General features: G+C 40.9%; 2 protein-coding genes across 4 annotated transcripts in view; both read right to left on the minus strand.

The window, feature by feature from the left end:
• rdx (BTB/POZ and MATH domain-containing protein rdx) overlaps positions 1–19,186 on the minus strand; it is a 124,820-nt gene extending 105,634 nt beyond the window's left edge. Inside the window, exons 1-2 of one of the 3 annotated variants that reach the window (XM_043428693.1) lie at positions 19,129–19,186; positions 16,660–16,707 (exon numbers count right to left, since the gene is read on the minus strand). In XM_043428693.1, the coding sequence (XP_043284628.1) occupies positions 16,660–16,707; positions 19,129–19,145 (65 nt within the window). In that variant the 5' untranslated portion in view covers positions 19,146–19,186. Of the gene's footprint in view, positions 1–16,659; positions 16,708–16,918; positions 17,864–18,104; positions 18,328–19,128 lie in introns of those variants that run through there. The other 2 variants (XM_043428702.1, XM_043428710.1) reach the window with 2 other exon arrangements.
• A 282-nt stretch (positions 19,187–19,468) lies between these two features.
• On the minus strand, positions 19,469–22,712 carry Orc2 (origin recognition complex subunit 2). Its single transcript, XM_043428663.1, has 9 exons — positions 22,367–22,712; positions 21,956–22,063; positions 21,517–21,723; positions 21,161–21,420; positions 20,842–21,056; positions 20,582–20,714; positions 20,264–20,504; positions 19,867–20,100; positions 19,469–19,792 (listed from the first exon to the last, which is right to left on the minus strand). The coding sequence occupies exons 1-9, from the start codon at positions 22,458–22,460 to the stop codon at positions 19,590–19,592; spliced, it is 1,695 nt and encodes a 564-aa protein (XP_043284598.1). The 5' UTR covers positions 22,461–22,712; the 3' UTR covers positions 19,469–19,589.
• Between the last annotated feature and the right edge of the window lie 279 nt (positions 22,713–22,991).

Consider the following 22,991-nt stretch of genomic DNA (forward strand, 5'->3'; position numbering starts at 1 on the left):
GAAAGTGCTGAGGGAGACAGAAACCGAGTGGAGAGACCGCGGGAGAGCACAGCGCGGTAGGGAAAGAGAATACTCGGCGAGCTCTCGAAAGAGCGCTCGATGATGGTAAATTTTCTGTGCATTATAAGTAATCGTTTATGGATTTTATCGTCCGGAATTGCAGCTTGAATAAGCTCCCTGACCCGAGGAATGGTATTGAGAGTACAAAAGTTTCGGAAAAAAAATGTAATCGAAACGCCGGCTGTCCGGTGTGAACGACGATACGGAAAAGTATAGTATACTCAAAAGTCCGTGCTCGCTCCTTCCATTGTCTCATTCTCAACACATTTCTCCTCCTAATCGCGACCTCCCTATGCACACACCTCAATATACTTGGCTCACTCCAATGAATCACGTATCGATATTCTCATAATTGTTATGGAATTAATTTAAAGCCTCGTGCTACTTTGCAAACAAGAGTTGGATTGGAGATTATATAAATTGGGTTGTGGTGGGTCAAGGATACATTTCAACGAGGTAATTTATTGGACAACGTGTTATTGGCGGTTTGACATCGTGTTTTGCAGATAACTCATATGCATTTGTACAAAGACTCGTAGTTTATTTATTTGAAAAAATACAAATAATGAGAAAGAAGAGTCGTTTTATCAATGAGGATGAAAGAGGTCGGAGTATTCGTTGAGTTGATTAAATAAAACTGGTTGATGAGTATCACGTTTGAGGCTCGAGGCAACTCATCATCACCTGCTATATATTTCGTGTCGGTCAAACTGATATTTTTGATGGGTGTGGGAAGCTCTAAGAATTCGTTGAATAATGCCACGCATGCATAACCGAGAAACAAGGCTCTTCGTTCGCGTTCATATTCGAATTGGTTAATTGTGCTAGGATCAGCTGCGCGTTTCCCTTCCGTGTTGCATAAACAACGGACTGCGCAAATCTACGTGATTCTCCCTCAACAATTTCTCGTTTTTGCCTGGTCGCATTTTCGTTCTCTCTGCTCGTTGCTCTTTCCGCTGATGTCGGCTCAGAGCAGCAGAGCGAGCGTTATTTATGCCATGTCTGTGCGCGCTTGCTTTCTACTTTGAGCGCTATACACAGAGTATCGTGGAACAGTATCGTCGAGATAGAAACTCTACCTCGCACTGGCATATTAAATATCTTCCCGGCAGGTCTAGCGAGAGAGAGAGAGAGAGAGAGAGAGAGAGAGAGAGAGAGAGAGAGATGCAGAAGGCACGTAGAGAAGGTGCTGCTCGGTATACGGCGAGCCGAGTCGCTCCAGAACTGAAAAGGGCCAGCAACGTCACACAAATTTCGCCCACAGCGCTCTCTTGCTTTCCCAGTAAAGGACCGACCGAGCGACCACCCTCGCACCGTCTCTAGCTCTTCGTTGCAGTCTCGCCATCGTCGGCCCTCCCCCTCTTGTTCTCCCTGCTTCATTCTTTTTCCTCCGTTCCATTTCGACCAGACGAGTCTTTTAACAAAACCTTCGCTACTCCCTCCCTCCGGGCAATCGCCACTCGAGAAGACAAAAAAAGACAATTCCGTTTTCAATCGAAAAACGGGGACTGCATGGCGTATGAAGAACCGAGAGGGTGGAAGATGCCGCGGTTTTGTTGTTGCTGGGACATTGTAATACTCGCGCAGCGTTGCTTTTACGTAAACTGCTTCGACAATGCTTCTAACTAGGGCTGTCATCCGTGCTGATTAAACGAGTCCATTATCAGGAGTATAGCTCGCGAGTACGCGATGTCGGCTGACTCGGTAATGAACCAGGCGGCTCGTCGGCACCGCGGACAGAAAACTTTTCAAATTCCTGTGCGAGTTTAAAAGGGGTAACCGGAAGCTACCGTGTCGCGCGGTGAGAGCCATCAATTTTCACTGTGAACGGAGAAGAGCACTCGCGCGAGACCAAGTTTTCCCAAGCGTGTTTGATAGCTCGAATTTTCCAAGAATCCTTTAGCCGCTGATGTAATTTGATTGGAAGTCTGGAAAATCGATATGGAAAGTCCCTCTTGAGGGTAGAGTGAACGTCATCCACAGCTCCCTCTCGTGTCGATAGAATTGACAGCGACATTCGTCGAGAATTCATCGAACACTCGACCGTCCTTGCATGAGGCTTCCGGAGGAGCGCAACTGGGTTGCCACGTGCTCCGGGTCAGATTAACGTACGCGGGGAGGCTCGAAAATGTAAAAAAACGCGGTTCGGACCTTTGGTGTTTTCAGTTTCTTCTCCCTTGGCAAAATTTCCTCATGATGCTCGACAAATCCATGGAGTTTGAGGAATCGAGGCTGCTATACAAAGTTCCTGGGAGCACATCCCCGACCCTGATTCAAGCCAATGCGAATTTTCGTTGAAATGATTGGGAACTAATGAATGGAAAGCTACTGAAGATCGTTCAAATGAATCAGAATCAATTGTCGTAAACGAGGGCTCCTCGTCATTATTCATTATGCATTGACCCGGTGAACGAGGCTGATATAATCGTCTGGGCAAAAATATAACGAGTCAAACGTGCGGAGAACTGACTCGGGATTCAAGTGAGAAGAAGCGAGTGTGAAATCGCGTCAGAGGAGCGAATAAGCGCCTGCACATATACGCGAGAGTGAATTCGCTCGATTGCATGTCTCCTGCATTATTAGTATAGCCATGAACGGGGATGGCACGGCCCGGTTCGGTACCGGAAATAATCAGTTTCTGCCGCAAGGCGAGAATCCGTTCGACGTGTGTCTCCGACGTGTCTGTGAGGACGAGCGGAAAAAACGAGTCACAGAGAGACAAAGAGCTCGGGCCGCGGAGCCTCAAACAAAGCTATGGAAACCGGTGGACTGCTGTTTGCGACGCGATGATAAAGTCATAATGGGAAATGCGGCGCGGCGGAAGACCTTGATCAAACTGTTGACGAGCACGGTTGCGTGCATCCTCCCACCGTTATCGGTATTCGCGACGCGCATCTTCGCCCCGGAATCGTTAAAAAGCTAGCCCGTTCAACGCCTCGTCGATTCGCCGTATGAATCTCCGATAATCCACGAAGCAGTTATTAGGCGGAACTCGCGTCCGCAGAGACCCAATTCTTCGGCTCGGCCATACATCCGTCCGAGCCCCTTATTTTAGCAGCGCCTCTCGATACCGCGGCATTGCATTATCCGAGCGTTGAAATACGCGACGAAAATGGCGGTGAAACGGCGTTTATTTTATTCCACTTTCTGGTGCAGCCAACTTACGTGTTAACTCAACGAGATATCCGTGTATCGGCACACGTATAGAGCGTACAGAGGCGCGGGTCTGGGTCTCTGTGTGCGCGCACATGCGGTACTGGGGCGACCTTCTCTCAGGCCTGAGTGAATATCTCGCTCGTTTCGCGAGAGCATTTAAAAGAGCAGAGGTTGCGCCGTATCTGGAGCGAAGCCCGCGGATAAAGATCTGTGTCACATCGCCGATGGATAACCGTATAAATATGCCTTTTTCTCTTTTTCGCGTTTCAACAACGTTTTCGAGTATCGCGTTTTTTGCATCTTTCGCGCGATCTCCCTTTTCCTTGTGCTTTGTCTCGTGCATTCGCTGCCAAAGTCCCCGCGTTCATCGTCCCTCGCAAGATTATACAAAAAACGGCGAGTGAAAATGCTTGGAAATTTGATAATTGAGCGGAGCTCCCCGCGAGCAGGGGACGACTCAGACAGTCAAGGACACGGATCGACGAGACGTATTTCGTCAACCTTCAACCTTCGATTTTCTTCTACTTTTATGTTTCTTTCTCAAGAGGTGGCTCTCGAGGCTCGTCTCCAGGGATGTACACCGGATGATAATTGGAGGCTCGTCTCTTCGCGTGTAGTTTTGTCCCCGAGGCTGAGCAGGTCGTTTTCAACTTTTCTCCTCTCACCCTGCTTTGCGTGCGTCTGCCTTTGTCTCGCGTGATCTTCGGAGGAATCACCACGGAGATGGACCGCCAATAATCATTGGGAAAAAATAATCGTCAAATAACGCGATGATACGAGACTCTTTCGCGACATGATTTATTCTCGGAGCTGCGAGAGAGCTGAGGGAATTTGTTTAGAGGTTGACGCTGCGGCAGCGGGACGTTGAATAATCGATGGCGTGCGCGCCCGCCGCACCGGAGCATCAAAATAACTTTTTATTCATATAAACATGAACGTTGTAGAGTGAAAGAAGCGACATAAGAGCTTGTGGAAAATAGTTGTGGGACGATGTTTCAAACTGGAAACAGCGCTACGATGACGCTGAAGTTTGCAACGTTGGAGTCCAACGAAATGATGTGAAAAATCCTCTAATAATTCCTCTAATTTCCCAACTTTTTCCTCAATATCTCCAACGTCGCAAACTACAGCGCCCTTTTACCACGCGCGTTCGAATCGATCAAACTTTTTCGAGGATTCAACTCCCCCGAAGAAACGGAAAACAGAGCTTTCCTCGATCCGTCAGTGCAATGAAAATGATTCATTTGAAAGCCCGGAATAATACTCGACTCATTTCCAAACAGCCGAGCGACATACAAAGTTGATTAAAGAGCATCAATTTTCGGGAAGGAGCATTAGATTTTTCCGTATCATTTTCAACAGCAACGGACTCACGCGGTAACGCTAACACGAGCAATTGCCTTGAGTCAGAAGCAGTTGGAAATGAGCATATACCGAACGAAACCTCGGCCTCGAGGTCACGCGATTCCCGAGGTATATAAGTGCGGTCCGTTCTAAACTGTGCTAGCTCTGTGGCTTACTTGGACTTCCGGTAGAGTATGTCTCTCCCCGATAGGTCAAACTCTCGAGAACCCTTGGACGCGGCTGCGATGCTGTATGTATATCCACACACTTAACACATAAGGCAAGAACGTGTTATAGCGAATGAAGCAGGCGACCTAGACTTGCATGTGTCGATATATTCCTATCCTCTTGACCCGTTCGCCTCGATACTTGCAATAATCGATACTCTCGATTGCACGAACTCGAGCTCATGACGTTACCCTCTTTAGATTATTACGGAGCGAATTTGGCATCGACTTTTCCAAACACTGATTTATTGCGACTTTGGAGACATTGCTTTGCTCTGGCGAGTGTCGAAAAATGGATTTTGCATCTCTGATCGATTGCACGAATGTTGAAATCGCGAGGAAAAGAATGAGAAATGCTAGGACCATCGAACGACGAGTTCCTTGGAGCATTGCTTTGACTCGGTAGTTTCAATTGAGTTTAAAAAGTTGCGAAAACTGGTTGCTTTCTCGACTTGGGTTTGAGCTCGTTCCTCGAAGTATTACCAACCATTGTGAGGGGAGTGAAAAGAGTAGAAAAATGCTTTTTGGAAGACTAATTATCAGATGAAGAGTGAGAAAGCTTTCCTTCAAAAATATCGATTTTTCGTTCGAGCTCGTCGAGTTTCAAGGTTTCACTTTTCCAGATCATTCCAAGCTCATCGACCACGGAAAACAGTGCGCACAAAAGCTTCTATTGGCCTCTTTGTTCCGGACGAGAAGCACTGGCACCGCTTATCGAGAGATAATTCGGGATGTCGCAATGCAAGAATCAGGAGTCCAGAAAAATAATAACCGAATCACGCCGAAGTTTGCAGCGTTCGAGTCCAACGAAAAGATGTAAAAAACCCTCCAACAATTCCAGCAATTCCAATTGCGTTCCCAGTCGAATTTCCAATTCGTAGTTTTCCAGGCTTGGACTCCAACGCTGCAAACTGCAGCCTCGTAATAACCGGTTTTTTCGAAACCCTAGTGTTTTTAGCATCAATACGCGAAAAAAGAACGCACCGATGATCGTTGAAGTGAAAAGAGTTCGTACGAAACAAACGTATTGAAAGAACTTCACGCGAATTCGAGAACACTGCGAGATAGAATCGAAGTGACCTCTATTTGGGCAAAAGCGGAAATGAGCCGGGCCTGTATGCAAATTCAGCGTACAAAAGGGGAAAGAGTAGAGGGAGCGAGGGAACGACATCGATGTACCGTAATCTCGTTACAGGGCCGTGCTCTACCGTTGTCTGTACCATCAGCAGCCGTAACGCAAGCGGCGTCAACGTCGTTGTATCACTGACACTATAGGAAATCGCAGTTTCGTCATTGTGCGCATACGTCTTTACGAGTACGCGTGTTTATGTGTGTGTGTGCCAGTTCAGATAATTGAGGCATAGAGCGCGGCGGCTGGCTGTTGGGATGTTCCGTGCCTCGGGGGCTCGGTGAGCATAGAGAGAAGGCTTAGTGTCTTCCTCTGCTGAAAGAAGTCTCGACGGCTCCTGCTTCGAGATGCTTATTTCGGTGGTTTTGCTTTTGTTCGTGGCGAAGCGATTTCTGGCGCATACGAAAAAGGAGAAAAAACGCCTCGCTCTCGATAAAACGGGCTCGATAGAAGGCGTCGCAAATTGAAAGTGGGACACGTGCGAATATGAGACCTCTTGACACTTTATTCGGAACAGCGTATGTGCGTGAGCGTAGGGTCCTCGAAGCGCGATCCGGGGAGCAGCGAGGGGGCAAGAAAAGCCGAGGCACGATGGAGGAAAGCCGCGGAGGAAAGAAACGCTTGATCGATTAATCGAAACGATCTTTCCGACCTTTTCTCTGCTGAGACATTGGACCAGCGTACGTTTGCTCGTGGAGCGCTCGCGAGGGAGGAGGGGGCAGCGTATCTAAACGCGGTAAAAAGAATGCTCGCGACCTAGCCCAGGCTTCCCGGACCCTGACTGTTCGGTAATGACCTCAATAGTACTTAACAACGCATGAAATATAAGTACACACGGCCAAACTCCGAGGCGTACGAGAGATTGAACTGAAATAATGAATAAAACGAAAAAATAAAACAACAACCGGGCAAACGAAACGAATCCGTGACACGGCGAATATGCAGCGTTAACAATTGACGGTAATGATGAAAAAAAAAAAAAAAAAACGAATTGCGAACTCGACATTGCCACGCTGGAGTGGACACTCGTGCTCTCCTGTCAGGGTCGCCATTACTATTGTTCATTTGCTATTCTTTCGTATGCGTCGTTGATAGCAATTTGCGTTCGATCAATCACGCGATTGAACCTTCTTCTGCTGAATACGCAACCCTGACGGGTTCTCTGTTCACGAAGCACATGAAAAGTTCATTAAGAACATTATTACGAGAGTCATGAAAATTTAACGGATCTCGAAGCCCCGTCAAATATTAATGGGCACTGATCGCGATCAATGCGGACCCGCGGATGTCTCGAGGCTTGACTCACCTCATCGAGCGCAAACGATTAATTCTATTTTCTTCACGTACAACATCAAAAATAATCCACAACTTTCGATCGAATCCCTCGAACATGAATATTCTGAAGTCTCCTATAAATTCTCCACCATTTTCCATTATCGACCGAAGAAATAACATCGCGGCGGGAGCCTCGAATGAGCGTGAGTCGTACACGTGTAATCGGTCAATTAACGAATGATCACGATAAATTTGTCAGCCATCCCATTTGCATGCATTTTATGTTTACTAGTGTGAATTTATGGTCGACATCAAGAGGAGTGAGTGGTGGGGACGAAATTAGCTCATGATTTTCGCACATAACGAATTTTACTCGTACCAGGGAACGCGGTGGCCTGTTTGAAGTCGCGGGGTGATGGGTGGATGGGAACAAAACTCGACGTTGAAATTTAACCGACGAATTAGCGATGAGGATCGATCGTTTCTCAACATTTGTCAATTTACATTTTTTTTAAATCTCAAAAACTTTTCAAGTTTCTCTTCGTCCGTTCGAAAACGTGACGAATGGATATTCTTATAATAAAAAGCACAAAATATATTGTTAAGCGATACCCGGTTCTATGCACGTAGAAGGAAATCTGGTACGAACAAAATCGAAATGATTTCGTCCGCGCAGCGAATGAAAAAAATGTCATCGAACGCGGAGGATTCTACAGAATATTTAATTGGGACACACAAATTACTCGATATTCTTAAGGTAGTTCACGCACAAAACGATTTTATTAAAAAAGTCTTGAAATTTATACAGAGTTTAAATGGGTAGTCCTGACACGCATATCAAATTTTAAAGGGTTCGTCTTATTGGTTATTTGAGGAGGGTGAATCGCGACGATACAATGTTGCCATGCTAAACCATGTTAAAAATAAAAAGAATTTCAAAATTATGAGAATTTCATAAAATTTGATAAATGTATTCTTTAAAAATATATAAGACAATATAAATTTATTTAGATTTTTCTACCACATAGCTCTCGAGTAATTGAACACTAAAGTTCACGTGTATAAGAATAACAGTTTACATATTTACAGTTATACATCTCGTGCATAACAAGTTCGATTTAACGCTCAATTATGCGATAACCATGTGGTAAAAAAATTTGAAAAAAATTGTATTTGTATACTTGACGCCAAAGAATGTCATCACCAAATTTTATCAAATTCTGATTATATTTATTTCGTGATCCACCCTCCTTAAGGAGTTTCGGTACAGGCGATACAATGTTACCATGCTAAAAACATGAAAAATTTCAAAAAGTTCCGAATTTTATAAAATTTGACAATAAAAATTTTTTAAGATTTTTCTTCTACACGCAGTTATCGAGTAATTGATCACTAAAGTTCACGTGTATAAGCATAACGTTTCCATATATATATAGGTATACATTCCGGGCATAAGAAATCTGCTTATTTAACCTTTTAAGGAGGGTGGCTAGGGACGATACAATGTGTTGCCATGCTAAACCATGTTAAATACATTAAAAATTTCAAAATGATAAGAATTTAATAAAATTTGGTGAACATATTCTTTAGTGCCAAATTTGGCAATAAAATTTTTTTAAGATTTTTCTTCTGTACAGTTATCGAGTAATTGATCGCTAAAGTTCACGTGTATAAGCATAGCATTTCCATATACATTCCGGGCATAAGAAATCTGCTTTAATGCGTAATTACTCGATAACTAAGCAGAAGAAAATTTTGAAAAAAATTGTGTCTTCGCACTTGATGTTGAATAACATTATCACCAAATTTGATCAATTTCTTATCAATTTGACGAACGTAGCCACCCTCCTTAAGGACAGGGATTTTTACGTTGAAATAGACCTTTCTTTTTAGACAAAATTTGTGCATAACATCGATGAATTTTTCAAGTGAAGTGCCCAACCAAACTAGTGGTCGATATTTCGACCAGATCCGTCCTTTAAAGGTTAATGCGTAATTACTCGATAACTAGGTAGAAGAAAATTTTGAAAAAATTTGCGTTTTCGCACTTGATGTTGAGGAACATTATCACCAAATTTGATCAATTTCTTAATATTTAGACTTCTGTACCGAAACTCCTTAAATATGACGAAAAATACACAAGGATAAAGAGAGAGACTGCGTAAAAAATCGTTCATCTTTCAATGATAATGAAGTATATAATGAAGCTCTGGAAAAAAAATTCGAGACGATATCGTACTAGTAATAAAGATACGTTAAAGATTGAACAAAATTGGTGAAATGAGCACTCGTAACCTCACATTTGCTTATTTCGGCATTTTCTTTCATCTTGGCTTGGGCCATTCCTGTTATAGCCTTCTATCTTTATATTAACAATTTTTTCTTGATCCATTTCCCTTCGAGTTTTCCCTTTGCATTCTCCAAAACGATTATTAACATAAAAAACTATAGTACTTTAGCCAGGGATGAATGAAATTTTGGGTTCTATCAAAGATGGATCCCCGTTCAATGAATGGCTTGTAATTTCATTCGCCAAAAGATAAGTTGAAAAAATGCATTTACAATTTTGAATTAATAACTCTGACATTAATTTAGAGCGATAATATCTTTAATTAGGAAGTAAAAGTCGACCGAATTCGGCATGATCTACCTGAATGAAACAGAGCCAAATAAGTTGTCGAAGGGATTGAATGGGGAAACGAAGTGGGATGGAGAAGTAACAGATCTGTTGGCTTCCTCTAATTGTTCGGAGTCTGAGACGAAGAAGAAAGAGATATGCGAAAACGACGAAAATACAAGAGAAAAGGCAAAGAGAGAGAGAGAGAGAAAGAGAAAAAATAAAGAAAGAAGAGAAGATTGAAAAGGTTTGAAGTTTCGTGGTGTCCCCACCACTAAATGATTTCTCATCTCGAATCGGCACAACAAGATGCTCTGACCGGTTACACTCGACGTATATACGCGTCGTACTCTCTCAAGCGTCGAGAAAAGAAGAAGGGTATAAACCACATTGTATTTGGGTCCTTTAAAATGTGTTACAAGAACGTTTGCCCCAGCGACGTTATAATGGCGCGGTGGTCACGCGGTACATCATCTCGGACAGAGCTTGGAAAGTAAGACAAGGATTCGTCGCGTGAGAGTGAGAAAACTGTTCGGATCGCGAGCGAGAGGCCACGGGTTTCCAAGTGAGATGCGAGCTCACTGCATACACGTTCATTATATGCGGAGAGTCTTTTGTATCACGAGTAGGTGAACTCGCCTTGTTATAAAGCCAGTCGATCGATTTACCGTCTGCAACGAAATCCATCATTTTTCAATTATTTCTACGTATTTTCTTACACTCTGCGAAAAAACCGAATTCATTTATTGAGCCATACATTCGATTGCGTTCTAGCGTAGAGAAACGATGAAAATTCAAAAAATAAAAATAAAAAAAAACGAATTGGCATTCCGAGGAGATTGAATGTGAAAAATTCCTGTTTTATTTTTCTAATTCAACCTAAACCGTATTTTTTATGATACAATTTCCAGTCAGCTTCGCTCACTGCTGGAACACTCGTCAGAATTAATCAGAATGAATCCCCGAGGAATTCAAGGAATCTTTCGTGCGACGAAAGAGAGGAACAAAAATTTGTGAAAGAGGATTTTTATTTAAACTCGTTTGTCTTCGAATCAGTGTCACGCGAATTACAAGCTTCGAATGCCGCAAGCGACATTCGAGTTGCGGGGAAGATGCGAAATATCGGGCGAATCTGTATCAAGACGGGCTCGAAAATATTTTTACTCTCGACCAAAGGAATAAGAGATCAGGTCGTGGTATAGGAAGGAAAAAAACCTTGTGTCACGGCCGTTAAATAGTCGGAGATAAAAAAAGAAAGAGAAAGGAGAAAGAGAGAGAGAGAGAGAGAGAGAGAAAAGAGAGTTTAACAACGAGAACTCGCGACGTCAGAAAAAGATACGAGCATTCTCGTTCCCTCGCTCGGAGAGTATACGCTCATTGTTCTTTCGAATTGGCCTACTTCGAATCGTGAGCTCCGTATGTAATTGTCCGTCGACAATTAGGAATACTGTGTCGCCTGCAAACCCACAGCAAAGTGTCAGCCTCGCTCGTCACCCCATTTCTCTCCGGGGTTGATCAAACGCGGGAACAAAAAAAAAAGCACGAAAGAAAAAAGAATGCTACGGCGAGGAGAGACGCGATGCCGACGAATCGATTTTACGACGGTGGCAAATAGTCTATGTCGCTGTTGAAATTCAAATTGCCGGGGGATCGAAAAATTCTGTCTCCAATGTCAGGATTAATACTGAAAAAAAACGTGTACAACTTGTTTTCTTTTGATTGTCTGCACAATTGATTAAATCGTTATCTCGTTTGTACTCAATTTTCCCTGGCAAAATGATGTACTCGCTCATTTCGTATCGTTCACAAAGATCTGACATTTGACACGAAAGTAACGGTACGAGAGGAAGAGACAAGCACGACGAGATGAGAGTCGGGAGTTAGCAGAGTCGAGAAATCAAGTGCCCGACTTTTTTCCCAGGGCAAATAACACTTTTTCAGACCCAAGTGAAAATATGACGAAAAATAAATTTCAATCATCTTTTATATAAATTCTCGAGGAAATAAAATGCCCCAATTTCCGGCGTACGTCGTTGTCCCACGATGCTCCGAATCACTCCGCCAAACAACGTTGCTCCCAATAAAAAACATCGATCCAAAAACACTCGGACTGAAAGCAAAAGTAGCAAAGACCGAAGAGAAATTCATACGATTCGCTCGTAAACCAGTTTGTCCATTTTCGAATTTCGCTAATTGATTGATTAAGCAATTAATTACTGCACAAGGCAACACACAGCGAGACTGTGCTGCCATCTTCGAGGATTTTCACTGCTCCTCTCACAAGTCAGACGCGACTCGGTCGATAAGCTGTTTCAGTTTGTAACGTAACAAAAAAAACGAGAAACCAAACTCGAGGCAATGAATTTCAAGAAAATATGAGAATTTTTACTCTTTTCTCGGAAAATCGGCTTCAATCAGAAACGAAATATAACGTACGAGAGATGGAAAAAAAATCATCACACTCGTACTCTAATAAATTATAATTGTAATCAGCATCGTTAATATTCTTCGTTCATTCGATATTGAACATTTAAACAAATGATTAATCCACGCAAAGCATTGATTAATGGCACTGACGTCGCAGTTTTACACCCAAATTCATTAAATCATCGTTCTACATAATTTATTGTGCAATCATCGCGTCGGGCTGATCAATTAAAATTCGTCGCATTTCCTTCATCGGTTATTCAACTATTTGATCGAATATTATTTCCACTGATCGAGTTTACCGGAATCGCGGAGCTTCTTGTCAGCCGATAGCTTTCCAAATCGAATTCTGGATCAATGGAACTATACTGAGAATTTATCGTGACGCGCGACTGTGATCAACAACATCCTTTCCTGTGGGCGAATATTACGAGAGGCATACACGAGCGACGACTCTACAACGATGGTCCGATCGTTATGGGGAGCGGTTTTAAAACTAATTTAACTAACATACTTGAACCTGTGCGGTGTAGGGAACGAAATGAGGGGGCTATTTCCATCGTTACCAAAGTTCGACGGTCTCCCTCTCTCGCTCTCTTTATTCCTCTCTCGTCCGTCAACTCGTAAAACAAGCCAGAGACAGAACTGGGTTTACGATTACGCGCGCTCACACCTCAGCTCGTTCGAGGCAAACTCGAGTACGGCGCGGGGAGGATAAAAAAACGATAAAACACGTAATCTCGTTTAACTGCAGGTAGAAACTGCGGTGAATTGTTTTGACTGCGTTTTGTTATTGAAAAGAAATTAGAGGGATTGAAAGATTCCTGGAAGTTTCAATCTAAATTAAAGAGTGTTTATGAAAGTACGGAAATTAAGGTGCACCTTTCGCGAACCCGAATATTCTACAAACGACTGACTTTAAATTGCAGTAAAGCAAAAGTGCATGCGAGCGTTTAGCGGGGAATGAAAACTTGAAAAATCGTATAATTTCTACGGAGGCTTTTCGAGATTCTCACCACATTTCTATTCAATAATTAATGTTCCAAATAATTATAAATTCCTGATACAAACTGTCTAGATGTTGGAAAAACGACAGAAGCTTTTCGCGCCCTCTCAGAGGTTAAGAACCAGTCGAAATTTCGAGTGCGCCAATTCGCGCGACCAAAGAATACGCTCACGCGAAAGAATAGCTTAAATATTGTTTCTGAGTTGAAACGCTGTTCCGCATAGGGTGGCCAGTGTCACTGGGTTTTAATTCAGCAAACGAGTAATTATGTTTCATTCGTTCGGCGACAAAGTTCAAATACAAAGTGAACATTTATTCCCGAAGAAATCTTTTTTTCCAAGATTTTTTGTAACTCCGTTTTTCGTTTGGTATGGAATATAAAAATGGGCAAAAATCAAGCAATAGTTTTATTTTTTCAGCGGAGCATAAGTTCCGCCACTTTGAACGATGGAAGCGAATTACGCAAGCGGCTTATTATTACGTTATGTTTAGTTTGGACGACCTCGAAGCCGGTAACGCTCGCGAGGCAGGGGTCGCCCCGACATCTCTCGAGTCTGGGCGATAAATATTTAAAATTCGCTCGACAAAAAAACGAGGAAGAGAAATGAAAATCGTAGGAAAATAAAACACACGATGAAACTTTTTTGTGAAGCACGGAGCCAAGTAAAGCGCAATCTCTAATGGACACTAAAGAACAAACGAGCACGAAAAACCGCTTTCCGGAGCTTGTCACTACTGTGACTGCAACGTTATCCCGACGGAAAGCACGCGTAAATACCAATTCTTCAGGAGTGACGCAGTCCGCTAAGAAAAACTGAAGGTTTCAGTCATTTTTCGAGACGACGAATCTTCAACGGCTTCTCACAAATGTTATCAGAGTCTCTTCAATTATTTATTCGAAGGGAGAAAAAACAATTATTTTGGAAACTTCGGTTCCTCGATTTGTCCTCAAATTAATTGAGAAATTTGACGAAACCTGTTTTTTGTGGGTTCGAAATTCATGTCGATTTTGCTTTAGACGAGAATTTGCCTGCTGTGCTTTAAAGAATTTTCTCAAGAACGAGAATAACGCTGCTGATAAAACAGTTGAGATTTAATCTGGATTTTGTGGAGAAACTCAAAAATTTCTCAACGAAATCGAAGATCGCAGAAATTCAAAATGACAAAAAAGGAGATAAATAAACAATCAACGCCGCATAAATGTCGAACGACAGAGTCACGAAGGTAACCGACAGAAAAAAGGTTTAACAAACAGCTTCAGCAGCGGCGCATGTTCATAAAAAACAGAGAGCGTGTCGATACGATAATCATAAATTTTTATCGTTCGCGCACTTACGATGCCACGTGTGCGGTAATGCTATAATGATCAGAACACGTTGCTCCTCTTCCTGACTCCAACGTGAATCGCATAAACACGGGGAAAATATGCGAGAGCGGCCAGAAAACGTGCGATCGAAAATAATCGTCGTTTAACGACGCTGAAGCTGGGACGTTGGAGTCCAACGGAACGAGCGTAAAAAGCACCGTAATTAACAAAATTTTTCATTCCACGAACGAAATCGTAGAATTACTGGAATAATTGGAGGGTTTTCTCACACGTTGCAAACACCGGCGTCAGTCATCATCGTCTATTTAAAATGTATTTTATTCTATTTCCGTATTGATTTATCGGAGGAAATATAGTCTTGAAATAACAATAAATTCGATCTGATGAGATATTCCATTAATTTCTTTGGTCTGCGATGACAGAAGCTGAGAATAACTGGCCAAGAAAATTGTTATTTTAATCTCAAAGGTGCTTCAGTCCTTGGTGCGTTAAATTCAGTTTAAACGGGGCTGAATGGGAATGCAAGTAAATTGCACGAAATGCACGAAGAGCACGTATTTTCAGTCGGTCGAGCATGCATATCCCAGTCACTTTTTTCATACTTTTGTTTATAAAGATTGGACACGCGCTCGCGCCCCCGACGGAAAAACAAGACGGTACATTTTTCGTCGTAACCGAGTTACGAAGCAATTTGCCGTGTATTATTATGTAAAGCCTGATAAAGTCAGGAAAAAACGTCGCTCGTCGCGGGACGCTATTCCGGGGGCGCACGGTCACTCACGAGGAAGAAGGACGTCATGCATAATGCATATTATTCGCGTCCGACGACTCGCTCAGATTTGCAGCGATGCTCTCACGTCTCTTGCTCCATTCCCTGCCCGCTCTAACACTATCCAGCTTAAATTCCTCGTGCATTTCATCTCGTAAGACTGCGAATTTATCAACTCGAGCTTCGTTCTCACATTTACCGAGTGAACCTAAGTTTACGTACGCGAACTCACGCGTTTCTTCAATTTTCAATACTCTATTTTATGATTATTGCATTTTTTTTTTTTTTTTCACAAACCCAGCCTTTTCCACTAGCAAACACGATTATTCAGTTATTTTTATAAATTCAATACTCACAGACAAGATTCTTGAATTTTCCATTTCTTACATTCCCATTTTTTCAATATTTCGTTTTCTTTCGTTTTCGAAGCACCCTCAATAATTCGCAGCTGAACTAAAGTTCTTCGATATTTTTCAGTGGCTCGTGGAATTTGAAGTTCCCAGTTTGAAAGAAAGTCAAATGTTTTTAAAACGTTTTTTCTCCATACCGGAAGAAAAAAAAAGTTCGAGTCACCGAGCGTTGACTCCGTTCATCGATTGGGACAAAATTTGACGGGATGGATCCATCGAGCTGCGAAAAATGGAGGAAAAAGGGGCGCGTGGGAACCTCAAGGAAATACCTTAAAACGTGCATTTACTGGGACGTATATTGAGAAAGTGTTAATCGATGCACGTGGAATTGAAAACGAATTGAAATAATAAAATTGAGGTGGTGGAACACGTGTCATCGTTTGCACAAGAACACGTCCAGTGTCAAGTTTCGCGTTCTCATTGCAACACAATGAAAACAACGTGCCGAAGCTCACGTTCGTTGGGAACAGTATTTCGTAAATAGCAGCGCCGATATTCGGCTCATCGAGCATCGATCGTGAATTCCGATTACAAATTTCGATTTTAATATTAATCGGTATGGCGTCCGTTTTCGTGTACGGTTACGCTCGATTGAGCCTCGGATGGAAGATAACGAGGTCGGCGAATGCGCTCATGGATTCGCTCACTCGTTTGCGTATGGAATAATCCGAGCGGGCCCATCGACGAATCACTTCGGTCCTCTGGATTAATCGCGGATGAATTGCGGTTGGACCGAAATTCTCTTCGAAATGGAACCTTTTTCCCCTAATTTATTCCGCGTTGTAAACACTTTTTTCGAATTTCGATTGAAATTTATTGAAAATTCAATCGTTTGCTTCAAATATTCGTCCAATTTGGTAAGAATATTCGATAAGGTGGATGCAATGACGAATCGAGTGCTTAAAAACTTACCGGATCATAGACGAAGCGTTTTTGATCACTTGCCCGAAAGACGTGCACCTGCAATGAAAATTCATTGGTTACGATGCTGCGCTACGATTTGTCGGAATTTCAATTACGTTGCGATCGTTTTGTTCGTGATTGGCTCTTACGCGGTGACGATGAATTAAATTTTTTCATCGATTTATGCGAGTTTTGACTTAATGCTTTTATTTACGTTTGTCCGGATGTTTGACGCTCAATCCGATAAATCGTTTCGAGGGATACGAACCTTTAGGGAAATAAATAAGTCCAACACTTGTGCGAAGCCCGTACGAACGACATTTAATAATGCGCTCGTACCGAATAGTTTAAATGAATTAAAATTCCCTCTAATTACGATGTGAACTGTCGCAGCTTGACGACAGTCATCAAAAGCACCGATAAAACACAACGAAGTGGAGATTTCAACGTCAGCGTCAAATGTCAATTCCCGCAACGCGTCCTGAGAAGCTTATCAAATATTTCTGAAGGCGAAACTATCGTAAGTATTCTGTCGTACAACGTGCGACTTCCCGTGTAGTGCTCCACTCGGCCTCACGTTTCTTTGTATCGGGAGGGAGGGCTCTCAGAATTATCAAGCATTATTATTCAGTTACGTAGACCAAACAAGACAGGAGAGGCTAAAAAAACGTTTCGCAAGTGTGCACAATCGTCGATCGTCGATGAGAAACTGGATCGTTAAAACAAGGACATTTCGATCTCGAATGAGTTTATAACCTTTCCGAGAATCGGACGGATTTTGGGAAATGCACGCCACAAACGTACGTCGCGTTTTGTTTGATCTTTCATCTTAAAAAATTCAACAATTTCTTATTCGTATTTGATCCATTATTTCACTTAAAACGAGAATAAAATACAAATTTTCCGAAGCCGCTATTTCCAAAGAAACGTATAAATACGAATATTGAAACGTTAACGGTAACGTGAAACAAAGGTTCGGCGATATTCGATTGTAGGTTGAACAAGTTTGCGTCTCGCGCCGCGATAAGCTGCGTATGTAAACACGAAAACAAAAGCCGAAAAAACATATGAAAGGATAGGATAATTTTCAAAAGAATTGAATAAATCGTTGGTAGTTGATTGAGGCTTACAAATGAAAAAGACTAATTCGTTATGTTTGAAAGGTTAATTATACGTAATGAACGTTTATTCATGAGCCACAAGTTGGAAGTGTAACTCTGAGGAGACGTTTATTTGCACTAAAGTCAAGGCCGGTAGGAGAATCCGACGGTCGAGAGCATTGAGCGTAACAAAAGGTGGGAGAGAGATAAGAACGGTAGAAAAGTGTGAGGGAGAACAAAAGATGACAACCTTGATACACGTTAGTCAATGTGGAAAAAGGATGGAGCATCAAATGTGACAACGTGAGAGAGGGACAGAAGGAATAAAAACACGCTGTATTGGTCTCCACTTACCGGATGGTCAGGAACGAAACAACCGGCTTTAACCGTGCCACGATAACATATCACTTGCACGAAATATTCTCCCGATTACTAGTTTATCATACATTTCAAGGCTCACGTTTTTCGTTCCTCTAATTTTCTTTACTACTTCACCCAACATCAAACAGCAAACGAGATCATCCTTATGTATTTTTTTTTAGTACCAAGAGCACAAACAGTATTGCTCCTAGGACTGACTAGCCTGACTGGCGATTTATAGATTCCGAGCCAGTGTAGCCAACTGTACGAGCGACACTGCAATGCCACAAGAACGTTCGAAAACAACGAATTTCTATCGAAATTATCGAAATAAAATCAACTTCGGATAAAACTTTCGTACGTTTGACGCTCTTTTACAAATGTTTATGCCCATTTATTTATTTAATGGTCTTTCAACATTTCGCGAAAAACCGACTTTCAACGCGTCAAGTTTGACACCCTGTTTAAAAGACTTTTCGTATATCCTGAGTTTGCCGCCTTTCGGCAGAGTTACGAGGTTACGAGGTTATTTTCCGGTTATATGACTGTCTTAAAGGTCGTATCCTTGTATCTGACTATTTGCGGAAATGACCGATGAATAAAGCGATAAAAGATTAAATGTGGAATTTTATCGTTTCGAATCACCTAAGGGCGCTATTGATCATAAAAATGCGATTCTTATTCAATTGAAAACAATTTCATCATGGTTTACCCCCTTCTAGTTTATTACTTGGTAACTCTTAACTCTCGTATGACGTCATTCTAAAACATTTGCGCTTATATATATCCTATCAACTTTTGTGAATTTCATTTTCCGAGAAATATCCATGAGCCTTGATCGTAACGACGAATAAAAGTGATATTCGAGGCAAACGAAATTTGTAACTGTGCACACTTTTGAATCTTTCGAATGAATTTCAAAATTTTTTATACTTCACCGAACGAGAGATAAGCGCGTTCTTGCAACATGTAACAAATACGTCGATGACTAAACACGTGAGCTTTTAATAGAACTTACCGCAGAAGAATAACCATGTTTCCTGACTACTCGCTAACTCGGTCGCGTTCGAACTGACTGTTCATTTTCCCGCGATGCATTTATTACAAGTAACACTAACTTACGTCATTGAGTGCACAAAATATGAATAAAAGCTGTATAAAATTACGAATTATTGACTATCGTGTCTTATTGTTATTGATTGATATATCGAATTTTTCCCCTACGTTTTTTTTCCAAAACCCCGTCGAAACTTTTCGAAAAATGGCTAAAAGACAGTAAGAGTGACGTTGAAACAACGACAGCAACGCCGATGTAGAAAGCCGAATGTGACGTGCAAGTCGAAAAATAAAACAATGAATTCGTAGAAAAATACGATTTATTCAGTCGACAAGAGTAAAAAATAAACAAACAAAAACGAATGTAATGTGATAAAAAAAATAGAAACTGAATAATTACACTAATGATAGTAATTACTGTTTTCAAGATTCGTTCTGTTGATTGAGAAATTCTTGTAACAATGCGTTATCCAATGGAATCAAGAGATACTCGACACCATCAACGTTTCTTTTAGTTTTGACTAATTTGTGATCTATAAATTCTGTCAGTTGGGCCCGCAGTGCCAGATCCGAGCTGACGAGAAATCCTTCTCTTGCTCCACGATAGAGATCCTTAATCGCCATTCCTGAAGGAAAATTCACCATGAAAATAAAAATCGAGATGGGAATAGCAATAAAATAATTTTTTCTTGTGACAAACCTGGATAATTTTGATTTTTGCCATTCTCGATTTGATACTTGACGAGCAATATATAAATTGCTTTTGTATTGGAAGTTAACGACTGGAATACATTGTGCAAAGATGATAGTGCAAGAGAACCGCTGTGTTGCACCAATAATGAGCTCTCGTAGGATGTTTCTGCTTCATATGGCAAAAATGTTGTTGCATCCCACCAGTAAAAATTATAACGAGAACGCTTTGCGTTGTCCCAAACTGAAATGATGCAAATTATTCCAAAATAGTAAATATATTTCTAGGTTCATTTTTCAGTGCTACTGTGAAAATAAAATGTTTTCGTTTTCATTAAAGTATCATTAAATTCAATATCAAATTATCGAATAGTCAAGTTCAGATGTTTCAAAAAAATTGTTAATACTGAGTGGCGCATTGATGTGATCGACCGATGCAATGAGACGGACGTTCGATATCGCAGCAAGTCGCGATAACGTGTCTTGAGCTTTGTTGAATCGCAACATAGAACCATCGATATTGTGTATAAACAAATAAAGACGATCGTCTGGATTTTTTGTTAACGTTTCTTCAATCAGGTCAAAAGCTTCATTGGGATTTGTAGGACTGTCTAACTCCAATAGCTCTGTGATAATACTATCGAGTATCTGTGAACAAAAAAAATACATGTACGATGGCGGAAAGGAACTTCATTCCATATGGTTCCAGATTATACCATACTCACATCCTTCACGGTTAAACTTGGAAAAAATCCGTTGACGACCAAAGACGGATGGTCCATTAGAACCTCACTGTGGAAATTATTTATTAAAGTTCTCTTTGATCCTAAGCCATGAATCAAGAGACTGTAACCTTCTCTGAAAAATCACATTTCCATCTCGATAACTTTCATTAGCTATTCATACAACCAAAAGGCCTTTTTATTATTTCAACTTTCCTTCATTGGAAAAAAATACGAAACTGAAACGAAGATTTAATACTCACTCCATGATGTGGTACCACATTGGGAACAAAGCTCGATAACCATCATTTAATCTACATATAGCCTCACGATGTGTCCTGGATATGTGACTTTGATTTTCCAATAATTCTTGCAACTTTTCTTCGTTCAATCGCGGATTTTTCAGTCTTGCGAGAGTACGATCAGACGTTAGAGCTTTTTCGGATTGTGCCTCAAAATAGTCATCCGTTTTGAAATGCTTCAAGATTTCAAAAAATAAATAAATTAGTATCAAACAGAATTATACTTTTTATATCGTGCGTGACATCATAGAGCAGACAATGAAAAGCTTGTAAAACCTACGTAATCAGAATACGCGACTGGTTTCTTTGATCTACCGCGCCTTAATGATGGAGTTGCAGGAATATTCTTCAACCGAATGGTTTGACCTCTTTTTCCCGTGTCCTTCTGGCTATCATTTTCAACGTCAGGCTCAGATACTTCATTATTGCTACTGCTACTTTTTTCATCATCCGTTGGAATATATTCGCTGTCGTCTGATACGCTTTCACTCTCACTCGCAGAGAGCCTAGTGGAGAATCTTTGTCTGCGAACCGGCGTCTCTTGAATGTACAAAAAATATTCGTCATGAAAAAACATTACATCGGTAATGAGGCCACGTACAGGGGAAGTTCATTCAAAATAGAAATTTTATTTACCGGCTTTAATTCTTGACCTGGTGAATCTTCTAGGAGGAGATGTTTCTACTCTTTCCACAATGACTTTCAGTTCAGGCAACTTTTCAGGTGTTCGTGGCGTTGCGGGAGTTCGACAAAGCTTTGCTCTTTCTAGCATTGAATGCTTTTTCGATGGAGTTTGAAAAGTACAGTATTGATTTGCACTCACATCTGTCTCGTCAAATAGTTCTAGCCACCAAAAAGTTCAATAATTACATATACTCATTGCACTGAACAAAAAAAGTAGTAATAGCAACTGTAAGAACTTGATATAATGCTATAAATTTTACCTAAAAATTCTGTACACTGATGTAGAAATTTACAGAATTTTTTTCAGAATGAAAATTGCTCACGATTATTAAAATATAAATATACAAATCTTTATTTATCATTATTTTAGATCTTGGTTTTCATTTTTTACCCTTTGGTTTCTGTACATTTTCTTCAATGGTTTCAAGCTCTTGTTCCAGTTCCGGATTGTAAAAAAATGGTTTAGCGACTTTCCAAGTGCTGGAACGCCTGGGTGTGTCTGGTGTTTTTTAACACAAAATAATTACATAGTACAATAAATTTATCTGTGGGTGTTACATAGTTTTCGTTCATAAATTTTTTGTGTGTATTTAGATACGAAATGAAAATGCTAATGTATTTCTGAGATCGAATAATTTTTTAAATTATTTAAATGTGGATCTGATCAAATCACATGCGTACGGTTCAGTAAATCTATTTCAACAACAATCTATTTGTATACAAACAGATCTCTGAAGTTCAGATAAGTATTCCCTCCAAATATTAAAGAGGTACGTGCATATTGAAAAAAATATTTGCTCACGTTTCGTAGGTGTACGAGCATCTTCGCTATCACTTATAATTCGAGCTCGGGTAATTCTCGTAGACCTTCGCAAATTTTCACAGGTTTCAGCCATTATTTATTTACAAATTATTTATTTACAAATTGAACGAAGCACTCGAAAACGGCAACAGCCGCGTTTTAACCGTTGAAAAATTGCGAAACAACCGGTATGCAATTGCATGCACAGTGCTGTCCTCTAGATTGAATTGAACTTTTTTTTTCTCAAAAATGATTTTACCATCCGTAGAAAGCGGAACTATAAATATAATTCGTAAAGTATCCGCGACTTTATAAAATTCGTATAATTGCTGATAAATGATCGCACGATTAGAAAATACTAAATGACTAACAATTTAAAAAAATTGGTTGCGACGGTTACACAAAGATACATACGACGAATGTTCAATCTATAAAAAATTTTGTGAAAATTTGTAAAGAATTTTACTTCGATTACGCGTTTGAGAATTACTAAGATCTCAAAATATAAAAAATCAACCAATTTTACATGGATTTAATTTTTTATTTTTTTCATAAAACTAATTCCGACAAACTTTCATTTTCACCCATTACCGAAAAAACAAGTCGAAAATGATTTGAAGTTAGA

The sequence above is a fragment of the Venturia canescens genome, chromosome 1, assembly GCF_019457755.1.
Source record: "Venturia canescens isolate UGA chromosome 1, ASM1945775v1, whole genome shotgun sequence".
Classification (NCBI taxonomy): domain Eukaryota; kingdom Metazoa; phylum Arthropoda; class Insecta; order Hymenoptera; family Ichneumonidae; genus Venturia; species Venturia canescens.

Bases quoted from the DNA above. Each gene is read 5' to 3' on its own strand.
- Orc2 (XM_043428663.1), bottom strand. From the start codon at position 22,460: ATGGCTGAAACCTGTGAAAATTTGCGAAGGTCTACGAGAATTACCCGA. The intron at 22,064-22,366 runs GTGAGCAAATAT...AAAAAACACCAG, and splicing joins TGCTCGTACACCTACGAAAC to ACACACCCAGGCGTTCCAGC. The intron at 19,793-19,866 runs GTTTGTCACAAG...ATTTTCCTTCAG, and splicing joins CAAAAATCAAAATTATCCAG to GAATGGCGATTAAGGATCTC.